Genomic DNA, 12,821 nt, shown 5'->3' with positions numbered 1-12,821 from the left:
CTATTTGGCCCTTAAACTACCTTGGTTTGCCATCGGGAGATAACCCTTAGAAAGGAGAGTTTCGGGATACGGTTGTGGAGAAGTTTGAGAAGAGGCTTACCACATGGGAGAAAATTCTCTCTTTGGGAGGGAGAATCACCCTAATTAGGTCTACATTGGCTAACCTTTCACTTTACTTTTTTTGTTAGTCTTTAAGGTCCTGGTTGAGGTGGCTAGTAGGTAGGAAAAACTAATGAGAGACTTTCTTTGTGAGCTGGGAGAGGAGAAGAAGGACCATAGGGTTAGGTGGGAGGTGGTGTGTAGAATCAAGAAGTTATGAGGTTTGAGTATTGGGAACATAAGGAATAGGAACTTGGCACTACTAGGGAAATGGCTGTGGAGATTCTCATTGGAGAAAGAAACGATGGATGGGACTTTGGGATTCTAACAAGGACTACAAGAGCATCTCTCTGGAAAGCTATTCAAGGTATTTTGCCTTTGTTCTCTCCCTGAATCGGGTATGACTTGCACTCAGGCAATCTCATTAAATTTTGGGAACATGTTTGGCTTGGAAATTCTTCTTTAGAAGACCAATTTTTGGCTCTTTTTGCTATCACTACTTTTAAAAATGAATCGGTTTCTACCTTCCTTGTACCTTCCAATTCAACTTCTGGGTTTGGTTGGAACTTGGGTTTGAGAATAGACATAAGGGACTCAGAGTTAGACTGTACCTTATTGTTTCTATCCATCCTTGATGGGGTTTTCCTGGATCCAACAAAGGCTGACAGTAGAATTTGGACACTCACTCCTTCGGGTTCCTTCACATGTGCCTCATTCTTTAAAGCCCTATCACAACTATCTACTGTTGGACTGCCGTTTCCTGTTAAAGAGGTGTGGTGTCAACCTATACCTCTGAAGGTTGGGTGGGAGTTTCTATTGGAAAGCTTTTATGTAAAGAGTTATTATGGGAGATTTGCTTAAAAGGAAAAGACCCAATAGCTGTTTGTCTCCTCACTGGTGTGTCCTCTGTAAAGCTGATGGTGAGTTTCGATACCACCTACTAATTTCCTGTCAGTTTGCTAAATTCACTTGGGAATGATTTACTTCTCTATTTGGCAGGTGGATACCCCCATTGGATGTGCAAAGCTTATTCACTTCCACTCCTAACTGGTCAACAAAAAGGGGTAAGACTATGTGGTGATGTGTTAGGGCTGCAGTTTGTTGGACTATCTGGGAAGAGAGAAATTCACGGATCTTTTCAGAAAAGGAGAGTAGTTTGGAAGCAATAGTGGAGGTTACTTATATTAGGGTGATACATTGGCCGCAAACCTTGGACTTGTTTGTAGATTTTTCTGTAGATGAGTTGCTAAGAAAATGGAAGGAAACTGCAGAATCAGTTTCAGCTAAGAAGGCTTCAAGTTCTTGCTGGACCCCTCTATTGCAGGGTTTTACTAAACTGAACTTCGATGGCAGCAGTATGGGCAATGCAGGGCCCTCCAGAATAGGGGGAGTTGTAAGAGATAGAAAGGGGAATCTGCTAGCCATGTATTCTGGTCCAATTGGGGTGGGAGATTCCTTGAGGGCTGAGATGCTAGTGGCTCTTGAAGGGGTACAAAGGGCTAAAGATACGAATATCAAGAAATTGATCATAGAAGGAGATTCTGAAATTGTGGTGAACTGGCTAAAAGAGGACAACTCTAGGCTTGGGAAGTACAGAAATGAAAAAAGAAGATTTAAGTGGCTGACTAAGGGTCTCGAAATTCAATGTACATGGGTAAAGAGAAGGGCAAATTCATTGGCAGATGGACTAGCTAGGCAAGGGGTGAACAAAAATTCTATGTTTTGGGCTGTGTTGTAATGTAATTGCTTTTTAATTTGGGTGTACCTTGGTTGTTTCTGGGAGTTAAGATCCTTTAGCTCCCTTGCTTTGTAACTTTTTATTCCATTAATAAAATTCATTGTTATTGATAAAATAAACTTTATATTTGTGCTCATCCTCCACTTTGGTTTCCTTCTGAATATGGAGGTGCGGGATCCAACCCGTGTAACTGCAGGTTCTTTGTGGTAAGGGCAGTGGACCTCACATGCACTCTACTCTCCGTGGTATGGCCAGTGGGTGTCATGTTTACCCTACCACGATTCCCCTGTAATGTGTAGTCTGTAATCCCCCCCAAAAAAACAAAATAAAATAAAAAGATGGTTATGGTCATGTTTGCTGACTTGTGACATCTAGACTAGATTGTGCTTGTCTGTATGATATTAATGGGGGGTGGGAGGTTAGAAAAATTAAAGTAGGCATAGACTATCGGAAAAAGAAACAGCAAAGTACCTGTAATTGAATGTTTATTGTCCAAAATTTGCATTCTTTACAGGATTTTGTTTCTGTACCGCAGAGCTTTTTTTCTTTTTCTTTTTCTTTCTCTGGTAATTTACAGTTGTAACTTACTGGCTGAACGCTTATTATCATGCAGGCTGCATGGCAGCGTTGGAAGCAGAACATTACCTGCAAGAGATTGGATCTCAAGAGGGTAAGAGCGATTGACTATTTCTAAGCATTGTGGAAGAACCAAAGTGTTCTTCACCACGGCGGATGAAGTCCTGCTTATAGAACGAAGAAAATGGTATGATTTTGTTATGCAAAAAACTCATCTGTATTTATTGCTGCAAGGCGGAAACAGTATGGTATTTATTTTTCCCATTGGTATCATCTTTAATGTCATTGTTGTGTTACAGGACAATTTTGTTTTATTTTTCTACATCAGTTTATGTTTATATTGATTAAAGTGGTTATCTGCTTTGCTTTCCTGTCTCCTGATGCTTTTGTAAATGTTCAGAAAGGCTGAGTCATAAAGTTATGGGTTGAATTAAAGGTGGCATAAATAATGGGTTACCTGGAATCTTGGATGATTCCTTGGTGATGCCGTGGCGAAGCGAATTGGAATATTGAACTTCAATATTTGAGAGTTTTGTGCCATCAGTATGGTTTGTGCCATATTGAACTTGAGAGTTTTGTGCCATATTGAACTTCAATATTGCATAAATATCGTCGTCTATGGTTTGTGCCATCAGTCCAAAACACTTGAGAGTTTTCAAAAATCAATGTGAATAAATGCATCCTGATCAAGTTTCAGAGATTAAGGCACTTGTCGAGTGTTCACAATAAGCCCTCTATGAATGCTTCAGTCACACGCACTTGTTTCACACTACAGGCTTGGCTTTGTTGGTTGTGGGAGTCCGAGGAAAATGAGAGATGGATCATGGATATTCTTAAAAACTGAAAAAAGTTTTTTTTTTAAGAGAAACTTTAGGACTTGCTTTTAGTTTTAGCATGCGAACAAAACGATGTTTATATAAAACAATTGATTTTTAATCAATTAAAAGATGAAAGAAATTACCATGATATTGTTTTGTCGTGTAAAAGAACTCCCTCTGATAGTGTATAGGTAAGTTTCTCAAATGAAGCTTCCTTACACAACCCTACCTGTTTTAGTGACTGCCATGTATAGGGATAATATGGCCTATCTAGAAGATCAATGGACTCGTGGAGTGGCCACATGTTCGATCTAAGGTTGAAAATATCTATATGCTGGATACGTTGGTACGGGTATATCAGTATTTTTTTTTTTTTTAATTTTTTAAAAACTGGTTAAGGGGGCTGGTTTAGGTCTTCTCTACCCCTGAACTGGTCAGAACCCCGATACACCCTCTGTTGGGGCGTATCAGGGTGTTTTTGATATGATACGTATTGGTTGATACGGGCTGATACGTGTTAATATTTTTGAATTTTGATTCAATCTCATCCTCTCCATATCAACTTAATAATAGCAAATCTTGGATTGGAATTTTGGTTGATTGATAATGGCCAATTATACTTTTTTTGGCTAGGTGCCAACCAGCTGGCTGGTAAGGTCTCCTGCTAGTTGTAGTGGAGAATTGTGATAAAATCCCGCCTACACTTGGGTTGGGAGATGGGTTGTTCCTGTTGTGGCCTTGTGTAGCCCTTCAAAAGATATTAAAAAAGGCCAATTATACTTCTTAAAAGTTTAATTGTAATATATAAGATGATAAAAATCAGATTATTTTGATCAAGTGGAATATTTATTTTTTTAGGCTAAAACTATTTTTTCTTGAGAAGCATGGGGACTATTTTTGAGCTCCAAATTAGTTGTGTTGGAGATTTTTGGGCCATTTCATTAAGGCTATGTTTGGTTTGAAGGAAAAAACAGGGAAATGAAGGGAAAGGTAAGGAAACACAAACAAGGTTTTATTTTTTTTAGGCTATGTTTGATTTGAAGGAAAAGGTAGGGTAAGGAAGGGAAAGACAGAGAAATCAATAGAAGGTTTATAAAGGTTTTTGTATGTTTCCCTTCCTGTTACTACATTTTCCTTCAAACCAAACATAGCCTTAAAATCAGCATCCCCTAATTCCCATCATTGTTATTCCCAGATGGCCAGCTGGACGTTTAACTAGAAAATTCCAATTTTCTTGGCTTGAGCATAACAGCGAAAAACTTTGATACCCTATTAATTCGTCACCAATATGTAATAACTAATATCTTAGAACCAAACGGAATCTCAACTGTTTTGTTTTTCCCTCCAGTTGGTGGTTCATCAACTAGGTCAAGCGGATCAAATTATGATGCCAAGTATATTAAAATATAAATACAGACCAGAGGAAGCAAAAAGAGATAAAAAGGGGGGTAAATGAGAAGCAGGGTTTACTGTTCACACGATTAGGTTTTTAGGTTTAGGTCTTTTGTATAATGTAAATAAGGATTGAGCAAGATTTTTAAAATCAGACAGGACATGGAACTGTTCCGGGGCTGATTCTTGGGTTCAACGGTTTGATAGTCCATTTTGAACGGATAGGCTGTTCTGACTTATATATAAAAAAAAGGCAAAAAACCGTTGTTTGGATCAATGATTTGACTGCCCAGGTCAGTGGGTCATTGACCAAATCAACGTTTTTTGGCCAAAAAGCAATTTTAGGGTGAAATGAAACCGGTTATCTGATCGATCCGACCAATCCGGTCTGGTTTTCAAAACCATATGATCGAGACATGTAAGTAATTAAGAAAAAAAATCATTCTTATCGTTGGAAGCATTGTTAGTAAAATTCCCTTATTTCTTGCATTATGATGATGATGTTAATATGTTATCTACTTGTGGGATTATTTGTATTTATACTGTACATATTTATATTTGCACTCTCCTCAACCTCCCTAATCCTGATGGCAACGAAATTTGATCCCAAATCTCCCCCAAAAGGAGGTATTAATGGGTCTATTAAAATATTGAAAATTTCATTGGTCAATATTAATTTTTTTTTGGTACAATTAGTTAAAAAAGCTGCGTTGAAGAGAGGACAGATTAACATTGGTGGCTTGTATATAACTTTATAAATTTTTAAAAAATATGACTGGTTGCATTTTGAAGTTTCCTACTTGACCCCATTAAGGAATGTTTTCAATTTCAAGAAGCAGAAGAAGAATTTGAATTTATTAAAAATATAAGATCATTGATATTATTTGTTAATCTATGTCTGTTAGAGTGAGTGAAAATGCTTTGTGCACGAGGTCTAGCCATCAAGGAATGTTGCTCCGATCGAAACAGATATTGCAAGAGAGATCTAAAAAGCCGTTAAGATGGTTGATGAAAACTTTTCTGTTTATCGAAGTGTTTCATTAGATAGATTTTTCTAATGAACAGTTCAGATTGAGTTACAAGTAGTACAGACGCTAGAAATGTTTAATGACTTCAAAATTGTCTGTCTTTACTGGGATTCAGCTCATTGTGGGCCTACAGTCTACTATATACACTTCTTAACTGCTGCTCTTGCGTAATCTTGAGGTTCCATATCACTCAAAGATACCATGAAAAGTAAATAAATCTCTATTTCGTTGTTTCAATTTTTTGTGTTAGCTATATAGGCGAGGGATCCTCTCACTATATAGCTCATATGGGTTTCTTCCACTGAGTTTCGATTTCCTCTTCACACCCAATCACCCAATCACGCACCCACCTCACAGCACGTTGCATTTGTACATTGGGAATATCTGCTGTGCTTGTATGTTTTCATCTATAAGGAGATGTTCCCAATAAAACCAGATCTGTTAATTCAAAATGATAGTTGAAGACCATCCCACAGGCACATCCCACCTAGACCTATTCATGGGCTGGGTTGGGCTTTCACTCTGTATTAACAGAATTTTTTAAGGCCCGAGCCCGGCCTGACCATCGGGCCTACAACTTGGGCCCGAGTCCAAAATTTAGCCCATACTGTTAGCGACTGAATATATATATATATATATATATATATATATATATATATATATATATAGAGAGAGAGAGAGAGAGAGAGAGAGAGAGAGAGAGAGAGAGAGAGAGAGAGAGAGAGAGAGAGAGAGAGAGAGAGAGAGAGAGAGAGAGAGAGAGAGATTATAAAGAAAAGAATAAAAAATGTATATATTAAATTATAAATATTATATTATTTATATATTTTATATAATATATAAATTACATATTATATATTTTATAAAATATATAATGCTGAGTCGGGCCGGGCTTTTTTGACAAATCCCAAGCCTGGCCTGTAGCACAGTCGGACTTACTGTGTTAGGTCCAAGGTCAGGCCCACGGGCCTAATTACATGACCAAGTCCAATTGGGGTGCAGGCCGGGCCGGGCCATCGGGCTACCCGGTCCATGAACAGGTCTAATCCCACCATGCATTGGGAACATCTACCGTACTCAATGCATGGTGAAATGTGCCTGTGAGGTCGGTGTAAGGCATCCGGTGTGAGGAGCAGATCCCAAGTCCTTCCCAATGTGTGAAACCTTCACCTTGCATTTCTCAAACATGTGGTTTTTTAATTGTCTTTGATAATTTCTATCATTCTTAACCCCCCCTCTCTCCCATCAAATCTTTAACCCCTTTTGGCTATCTCTAATAAATTAGGATCTAAACTAGATGAATTTAATTAGGTTAAAAGAACAAACACTAAATATAAACCTAATTTGAATCTCAACTGATGTAAAAACTCAAAACTACCAACCCAAACATAAGCTAACAAGATTATTGAATGGGTTTACTTACTATATTTATGTTGTTAATGAAGAGACAAAAGCAAAGAGCAATCGGTATAAACAATGAAGAAATTACAAACACTAATGCTACTTAGATCGATATAAAAACAGCATAAGGATACGCTACACTACTGAAAGTGAAATAAGATGAATGCACGTTAGAAAAACAGGTTTTCTAGACCAATCATTTAACAAATATAGACGAGTATGTGACAGTTCAATCTGCATTATTTATTACCTCCTCCTTTCAATTTTTCTTTTTTCTTCTTTCTTCTATTTCTTCTTTTTCAAGGATTATGACTTCTTATCACGTACACAGTCCAGACAGGAAGGAGGCAACAAGAAACTGAAATCTCTGTCGAGCAGTGCTTGTCCATCTGTTGGATGCATGCGTGCTTAGCATAATTTGCATTTTGTCTGTTCGAGAATTCGCTGTCCAACAAGAAACTCAAAGAGATAACAACGATGCCCCTTGAACCTACCAACCGATACAAGAAATTAACAAGCTAGCTGCATGTGGCAACTTGGCAAGGCAAAATATATATATATATATATATATATATATATATATATATATATATATATATATATATATTGATGTAGGCGCATATAGCAGGCCTCAGATTGTGCCACGTGGCATCAATAATACTTTACCTCTAACTGCTTCCAACCACTCCATGGCCAGGTCAATTATAGAGGGGGTGTCAATATAAGGTAAATCCATCTTATTTACTCTTGTTTTTTTGCATTTTTAATCTTGAGACCTCTTATGAGTTGTTAAGGACTAAGCACTGAACTCTTGTTTCAAGTACTAAGCACCTCTTTAGTACTTGACGAACTTTACCATCTGAGTTTTTACTCTAGAATATCACCTAAGGCCTCTGACGTGCTATCTTCTCATGCTTACAGCAGGTTGAACCTCTCGGCCTTGGACACCAATAAATTTACTTTGTTGTCCTTGACTCCATTCTTGACGGCAGTATATATATATATATATATATATATATATATATATATATATATATTACGTATATCTAATCTAATTCACCTTGGACTTCCTTTCATCAAAGGAAAAGTTAAAAATTAGATAATGCATGTTTAGTGGGCATTTGGAGGAGTTTCGGGAACAGCCTGTCAAAGACAACCAAAAAGAAAGCAAAGGAGGAAAAACAATTCCAATTTCCAAAGAAGTGCGTTCTCTATAATCTATATATTATGATTTCCATTCCTTTCTTTGTCTCATGTCTCATTTCCTCATGTCTCATTTCCTGGGAAAGTGGGTTTTCTTCTTTTTATCCCGTTTACAAGAAACACCTTGGAGCATTTATAAATTGCATTCATCTATTATATTACAAGAAGAAAGTGATGCATATATTTGTAATCTTGCAGACTGCTGCACAGTCACCTATCCATTCATGCTTAGTAACAAGGAAGAGAGCTTCCTTTTGTCTACTTCTGTAACTCTCTGCATGCCAGCAAATGTTGAGAGAGGGAGATATGCACTTCGTTGGTCTTCTATCGTTACAGTTACAGTAACTTGGATTTTTGAAGTGAAGAAAAAAAAAAAAAAAGCTTAGTTTTAGGGTTTTTCCCCTTGTCATTTTCTTATTTGGGTGTGCAGAAAAATCAATTAGATCCCCACACCTAGGCGCAAGGCGGATAAAGTTTTAGTCTATTGTAACTTGTGAAACAACCTAAAAACTAGGGTTTGATCAAATCAAATATCAGTACTAGGTTTTTCTTTTCTTTTTATTTTCCTCCTCATCATCAGTAGTTATTAACTTCTCTAGTACAACGATTAGACATAGAACAATTAGAAAGAAGACAACACACGTACCCTTAATAATAATATCATTTTTCACATATTTATTCATATGTTTAATGTGGAAACATTCACAAGCAACCCGCAAACATATGATATATATTCGAAGGGAAGAAAACGTATACACAATGAAGTGGTACAGGCATGGAACAACTGCTTACAAAAGATTTTTTTTTTTTTTTTTGGGTAAGTAGACTGTACTCCCCCTCAGTAGCATCTAGAAATGAGTATACATGGAGAACGAGTAGAAACCAAGAAAAGAAAATTTTGTACATGAATTTGCATTCACTGACCTTTTGGAAAGTCTGCAAATCCTTTTCTTCAAGTTCAGACTGGATTTTTTTTTTAATCTTTCAGCTTCTGTCTAAATAGGCTTCATATATCTTTCTGCCCTTCTGCAAATAACGAGTACTTCATGAAATTACAGCATTTTAATACTTGCATTAGGGGTTCATCTGGTCCTTCTTCCACTGCTGCTACTTGTGTTCATCGCCCCCGTTATGAAAATGGCCGATTTCTTTACAGGTTATGGCTTTTATTGCAGAAAAAGCTGTACCCTCGTCTCTCGGTTGTTCTTAAAGCCGAGACCCAAATTAATCAACCCTTAATTACGAGGTCAAATGTCAAAACTACTTACCGCCCAGAAGAGATCGACACTCAAATCCATCTCCCCGGATTCACCATTAAAATGGAGGCCTTGAAGCATTGCCGTTCCAGCCAAAAACATCTCCAGGAAACTGATAGTTGAGCGTGTTCACTCCCAAATTGTAGAAAGAAACACCACCAGTAGCAGCAGCTCCTCCACCGCTTCCACCTGAACTCTCACCCAATTGCGCACCAGGGCCACCACCTGTAACACCTGATGACTGTGATGCCGAGGGCTGGACCTGCACCGGTGACTCCTCTCCCTCCACCTCCAATGGTAGTCTTTCAAACATGGCAGTCGCAAATGATGCAGCCATTAGCATCACTGGACCCGAAGCAACCAAAGGGCCCACGACACTGCCCCCAACAACCTGTCCCTGCCCTCCTGCCAAAAATATCATTAGTCCACCTGCTCCAGGTGGAGCCGGTGGCGGAAGCACTGTTCCCGACAGCGAAAGTATCTCGAACCGACCGTGCAGTGTTACTACGCTCCCTGCAGGTGCTGCTGGCTGACGCAGCGTCACATTGACGACTGTTCCACCGCCGCTAAGGACGCATACTCCACGCCCCCTCCGCCTTGCGTAATTTGATACACACTCGACCACATCCGCGCCTGCCGAGACTTCAAGAACATGCGATCGGAGTGCGCTGGGGCTGTCCCAGGTGACGATTATCGGTGGTTTCGGCTTGTTTTTGGAGCCTAGAGGCCGGCCGCGCGGCCGGCGAGTGGCGATGGCTGCTGCTGCGCCGGAGCTTGTCGTGGCTGAGTTCGAGTCGGTCTTCTGATCCTTCTCTGGGGAGTTCTTCGAGTCGAAGATTTGGTTTGTTTGGTGTTGTGTCTGTGATGATCTTTGTAAGTGCAACTCCGGCCCGAGAAGCTGGTGGACGTAGCGAGAACCTGGGCCTGGTTCCAAGCCCGTCATCGCCACATCTACTCTCTCCCACCACTTGCTTGCCAGCTTTTTATCTGTTTCTTCGATCTGATATTTCTTTCTCCCTATCTATTACTGTAAAAGAAACAAAATCAACCAGTTAAATAAAAACTTAAAAAATCGCTTCTTCTTCCTCCTCCTCCTCCTCCTCTAGCTAGTTTTATTTATTTATTTCAGATACCCATATTTCTTCATCAATTCAAATGATCATACGGCAAGAACTCCAATGATTTTTTTTAATCTTTCTTTCTCTTTATTTATTTATTTTTTTGCACTAATCAACTTGAATTATTCCTTAGCACTTCTCTTGGCTGTTTCTCAAACCCAACAACAAGATCATAATCCAAGTTTAGAAATTTGAACTCAGAAAAGTGTATTACCAGTTTGCTTCAGTGGTTCACTGGGTCCATAAATCCAATACCCCAAAACAAACTCCCAAATCAGCGCCCATCAATCCTGCTGTGTACCTGCTCACCTGACCAGTAATTCCTTCTATGTACTCAGATTCAGATCTTTGACTGCAATAGAGAAAATAAAGCGGACAGAAATTTCTGAAATGAAAACAAAAGAGGGTCATTTTAATAAATATCGAACGATTATCAGTAGAAAAAAACTAATATAAAGAATAATTTTTATCAAGAGGAAAGGGGATGAAAGGAAAAAAAATTGATTTTTGTCTGTAAAATGGATGGATTTAGTACTGACTGGAGTCGAGCTCCGAATGTAAGAGAAAGGGAGTTCGACTGTTCGAGGAGGATGGAAGAATGGTGGAAGGCGTGGAGAGGGACTAAAAGCGGAAGCATTTACAAAGCAAAGAGCTCTTGGCATATGGGAATGAAGGATAAAACAAGCATATGAAATATATAATATTTTATTAATAACTACTTTAATAAAAGTTTGATGGAATAATAATAATAATAATAATAGATGATTATTACAAGATTAAATCATAATAACTACTTAACGTGAATCATTCAGATGCTTACGATGAGATTTATAGGCCGATTAAAGGAAAGAGGAGTTCAGTGATTAGGTAGGGCGAACGGATCTAATCTGGATCGGGGTACTAAGATCCGGGTCTAAGTTTCTGAGGAGGAGGGGTATCATGGGTATTTACTATTTAGGGATGTATTGCACGTGCAAATCCAAAACGTTTAACGAGACGAGGCCCATCTGTCGTCACGTGCCGTCAAGCGTCAAAAAAAAAGAAAAAAAAAAGCGTGGGGGGTACGCCAGCTATCAGACGCGTGGGAAGTGTCGGTGTCTGGACGTACATCGGTATTAGGTCAACCTTATCTCCCATTTACATCTATGGGAGATGTTCCCGATGTGCGCATAGATGAAGCGATGCTAATTCAATCCTGGTCCTACCCACATTAAAGGAATTCACACCTGCACCCCACAGTCATCCTACAACACATTCCAAGTTTCCAACCGTATACTGAGAACATCTCCCATGACAAATACGGGAGATGTTCCCAAGCAAATGTAAACTCACATTAATCACTGATGACGGGAAGGGAACCCACATGAAACGTCAGCATGATCCCTGTAACTACTAAAATGAATTCAGATTTGCGAATGGCTCGGTTTGAAAGGAGTACAGATGCATAGCAAATAATATAAAATATAAAGGTTTTTACTTTACATATATATATTTATATTTGTACACGAGATGTTGTGAATTTGGTGTTAGCAAGGTTTAAAATATCAATACGGTCTTGTATGCTTTGTGTTGGGCGTTTTATAATACATCTATTTATTATAGGTGTTTTGGGAATCAGGCTCTATTTAATGTAAAATATAGTTAAAAATAGGTTTAAAAACCAAATTTAAAAAATAAAAATAAAAATGTGCCATTTTAAGTATCGTTATGTCCCTGTCGATACACAGGGGCGTATCGATATTTTGAACCTTGCTTAAAATGGCATGCTTTATATTTTTTAGTTTTTTTTTTTCAAAATTTGGATTTTGAGCCTATTTTAACTATATTTTGCATTAAATAGAGGCCGGTTCCCAAAACACCTATAAATAGGTGTATCGTTAAGTGCATGATACAAGGCGTATTGTATCGAAATTCAGGTGTATCATATAAAAAATTTGAACTTTGGTTGTGAGGAGCAAATCAAGATTTTTTTTATTAATCTTATAATAATTAGGGCTTATAACCCACATTATAATTTGGATATAGTCCAACCTTGCATTGAGGTGGCATTTGATAAATCTGAAATTTGAAAAGTTAAAAAGATAATAAGTGTCTGAAATTTGGAAAGAGACAGTTGTTTTTTTTTTTTTTTTATAACTTTTTAGAGGCTTTGAATAAAGAAGGTTGTTTGTATTGGATTAAACCTTCAGCAT

At 38.2% G+C, this 12,821-nt stretch overlaps 2 protein-coding genes across 4 annotated transcripts in view; one reads left to right on the top strand and one right to left on the bottom strand.

The window, feature by feature from the left end:
• The window catches only part of LOC148849591 (thioredoxin reductase 1, mitochondrial), a 33,814-nt gene extending 31,045 nt beyond the window's left edge, over window positions 1-2,769 (top strand). For both annotated transcript variants that reach the window (XR_016101010.1, XM_088951054.1), the window contains one exon: window positions 2,451-2,769. Coding sequence is in view for 1 of the 2 variants with exons in the window: in XM_088951054.1 (XP_088807180.1) it covers window positions 2,451-2,521 (71 nt within the window). In the remaining variant the exon portion in view is untranslated. The remainder of the gene's footprint in view (window positions 1-2,450) is intronic.
• Window positions 2,770-8,956: 6,187 nt separating this feature from the next.
• On the bottom strand, window positions 8,957-11,302 carry LOC148849590 (AT-hook motif nuclear-localized protein 25-like). Of its 2 annotated transcripts, XM_088951056.1 has the most exons (3): window positions 11,169-11,302; window positions 10,844-11,014; window positions 8,957-10,538 (listed from the first exon to the last, which is right to left on the bottom strand). In XM_088951056.1, exon 3 carries the CDS (start codon window positions 10,452-10,454, stop codon window positions 9,570-9,572), a length of 885 nt encoding a protein of 294 aa, XP_088807182.1. In that variant the 5' UTR covers window positions 10,455-10,538; window positions 10,844-11,014; window positions 11,169-11,302; the 3' UTR covers window positions 8,957-9,569. The 2 variants fall into 2 exon arrangements, with proteins under 2 accessions (XP_088807182.1, XP_088807183.1); XM_088951057.1 differs by having other exon boundaries at window positions 10,844-11,299.
• Window positions 11,303-12,821: the final 1,519 nt, after the last annotated feature.

The sequence above is a fragment of the Nelumbo lutea genome, chromosome 6, assembly GCF_056320005.1.
Source record: "Nelumbo lutea isolate HS-2025 chromosome 6, American lotus-T2T, whole genome shotgun sequence".
Taxonomy (NCBI): domain Eukaryota; kingdom Viridiplantae; phylum Streptophyta; class Magnoliopsida; order Proteales; family Nelumbonaceae; genus Nelumbo; species Nelumbo lutea.
Note: the sequence above shows the minus strand (reverse complement) of the source record. Positions and strands in the feature narration are given on the sequence as shown.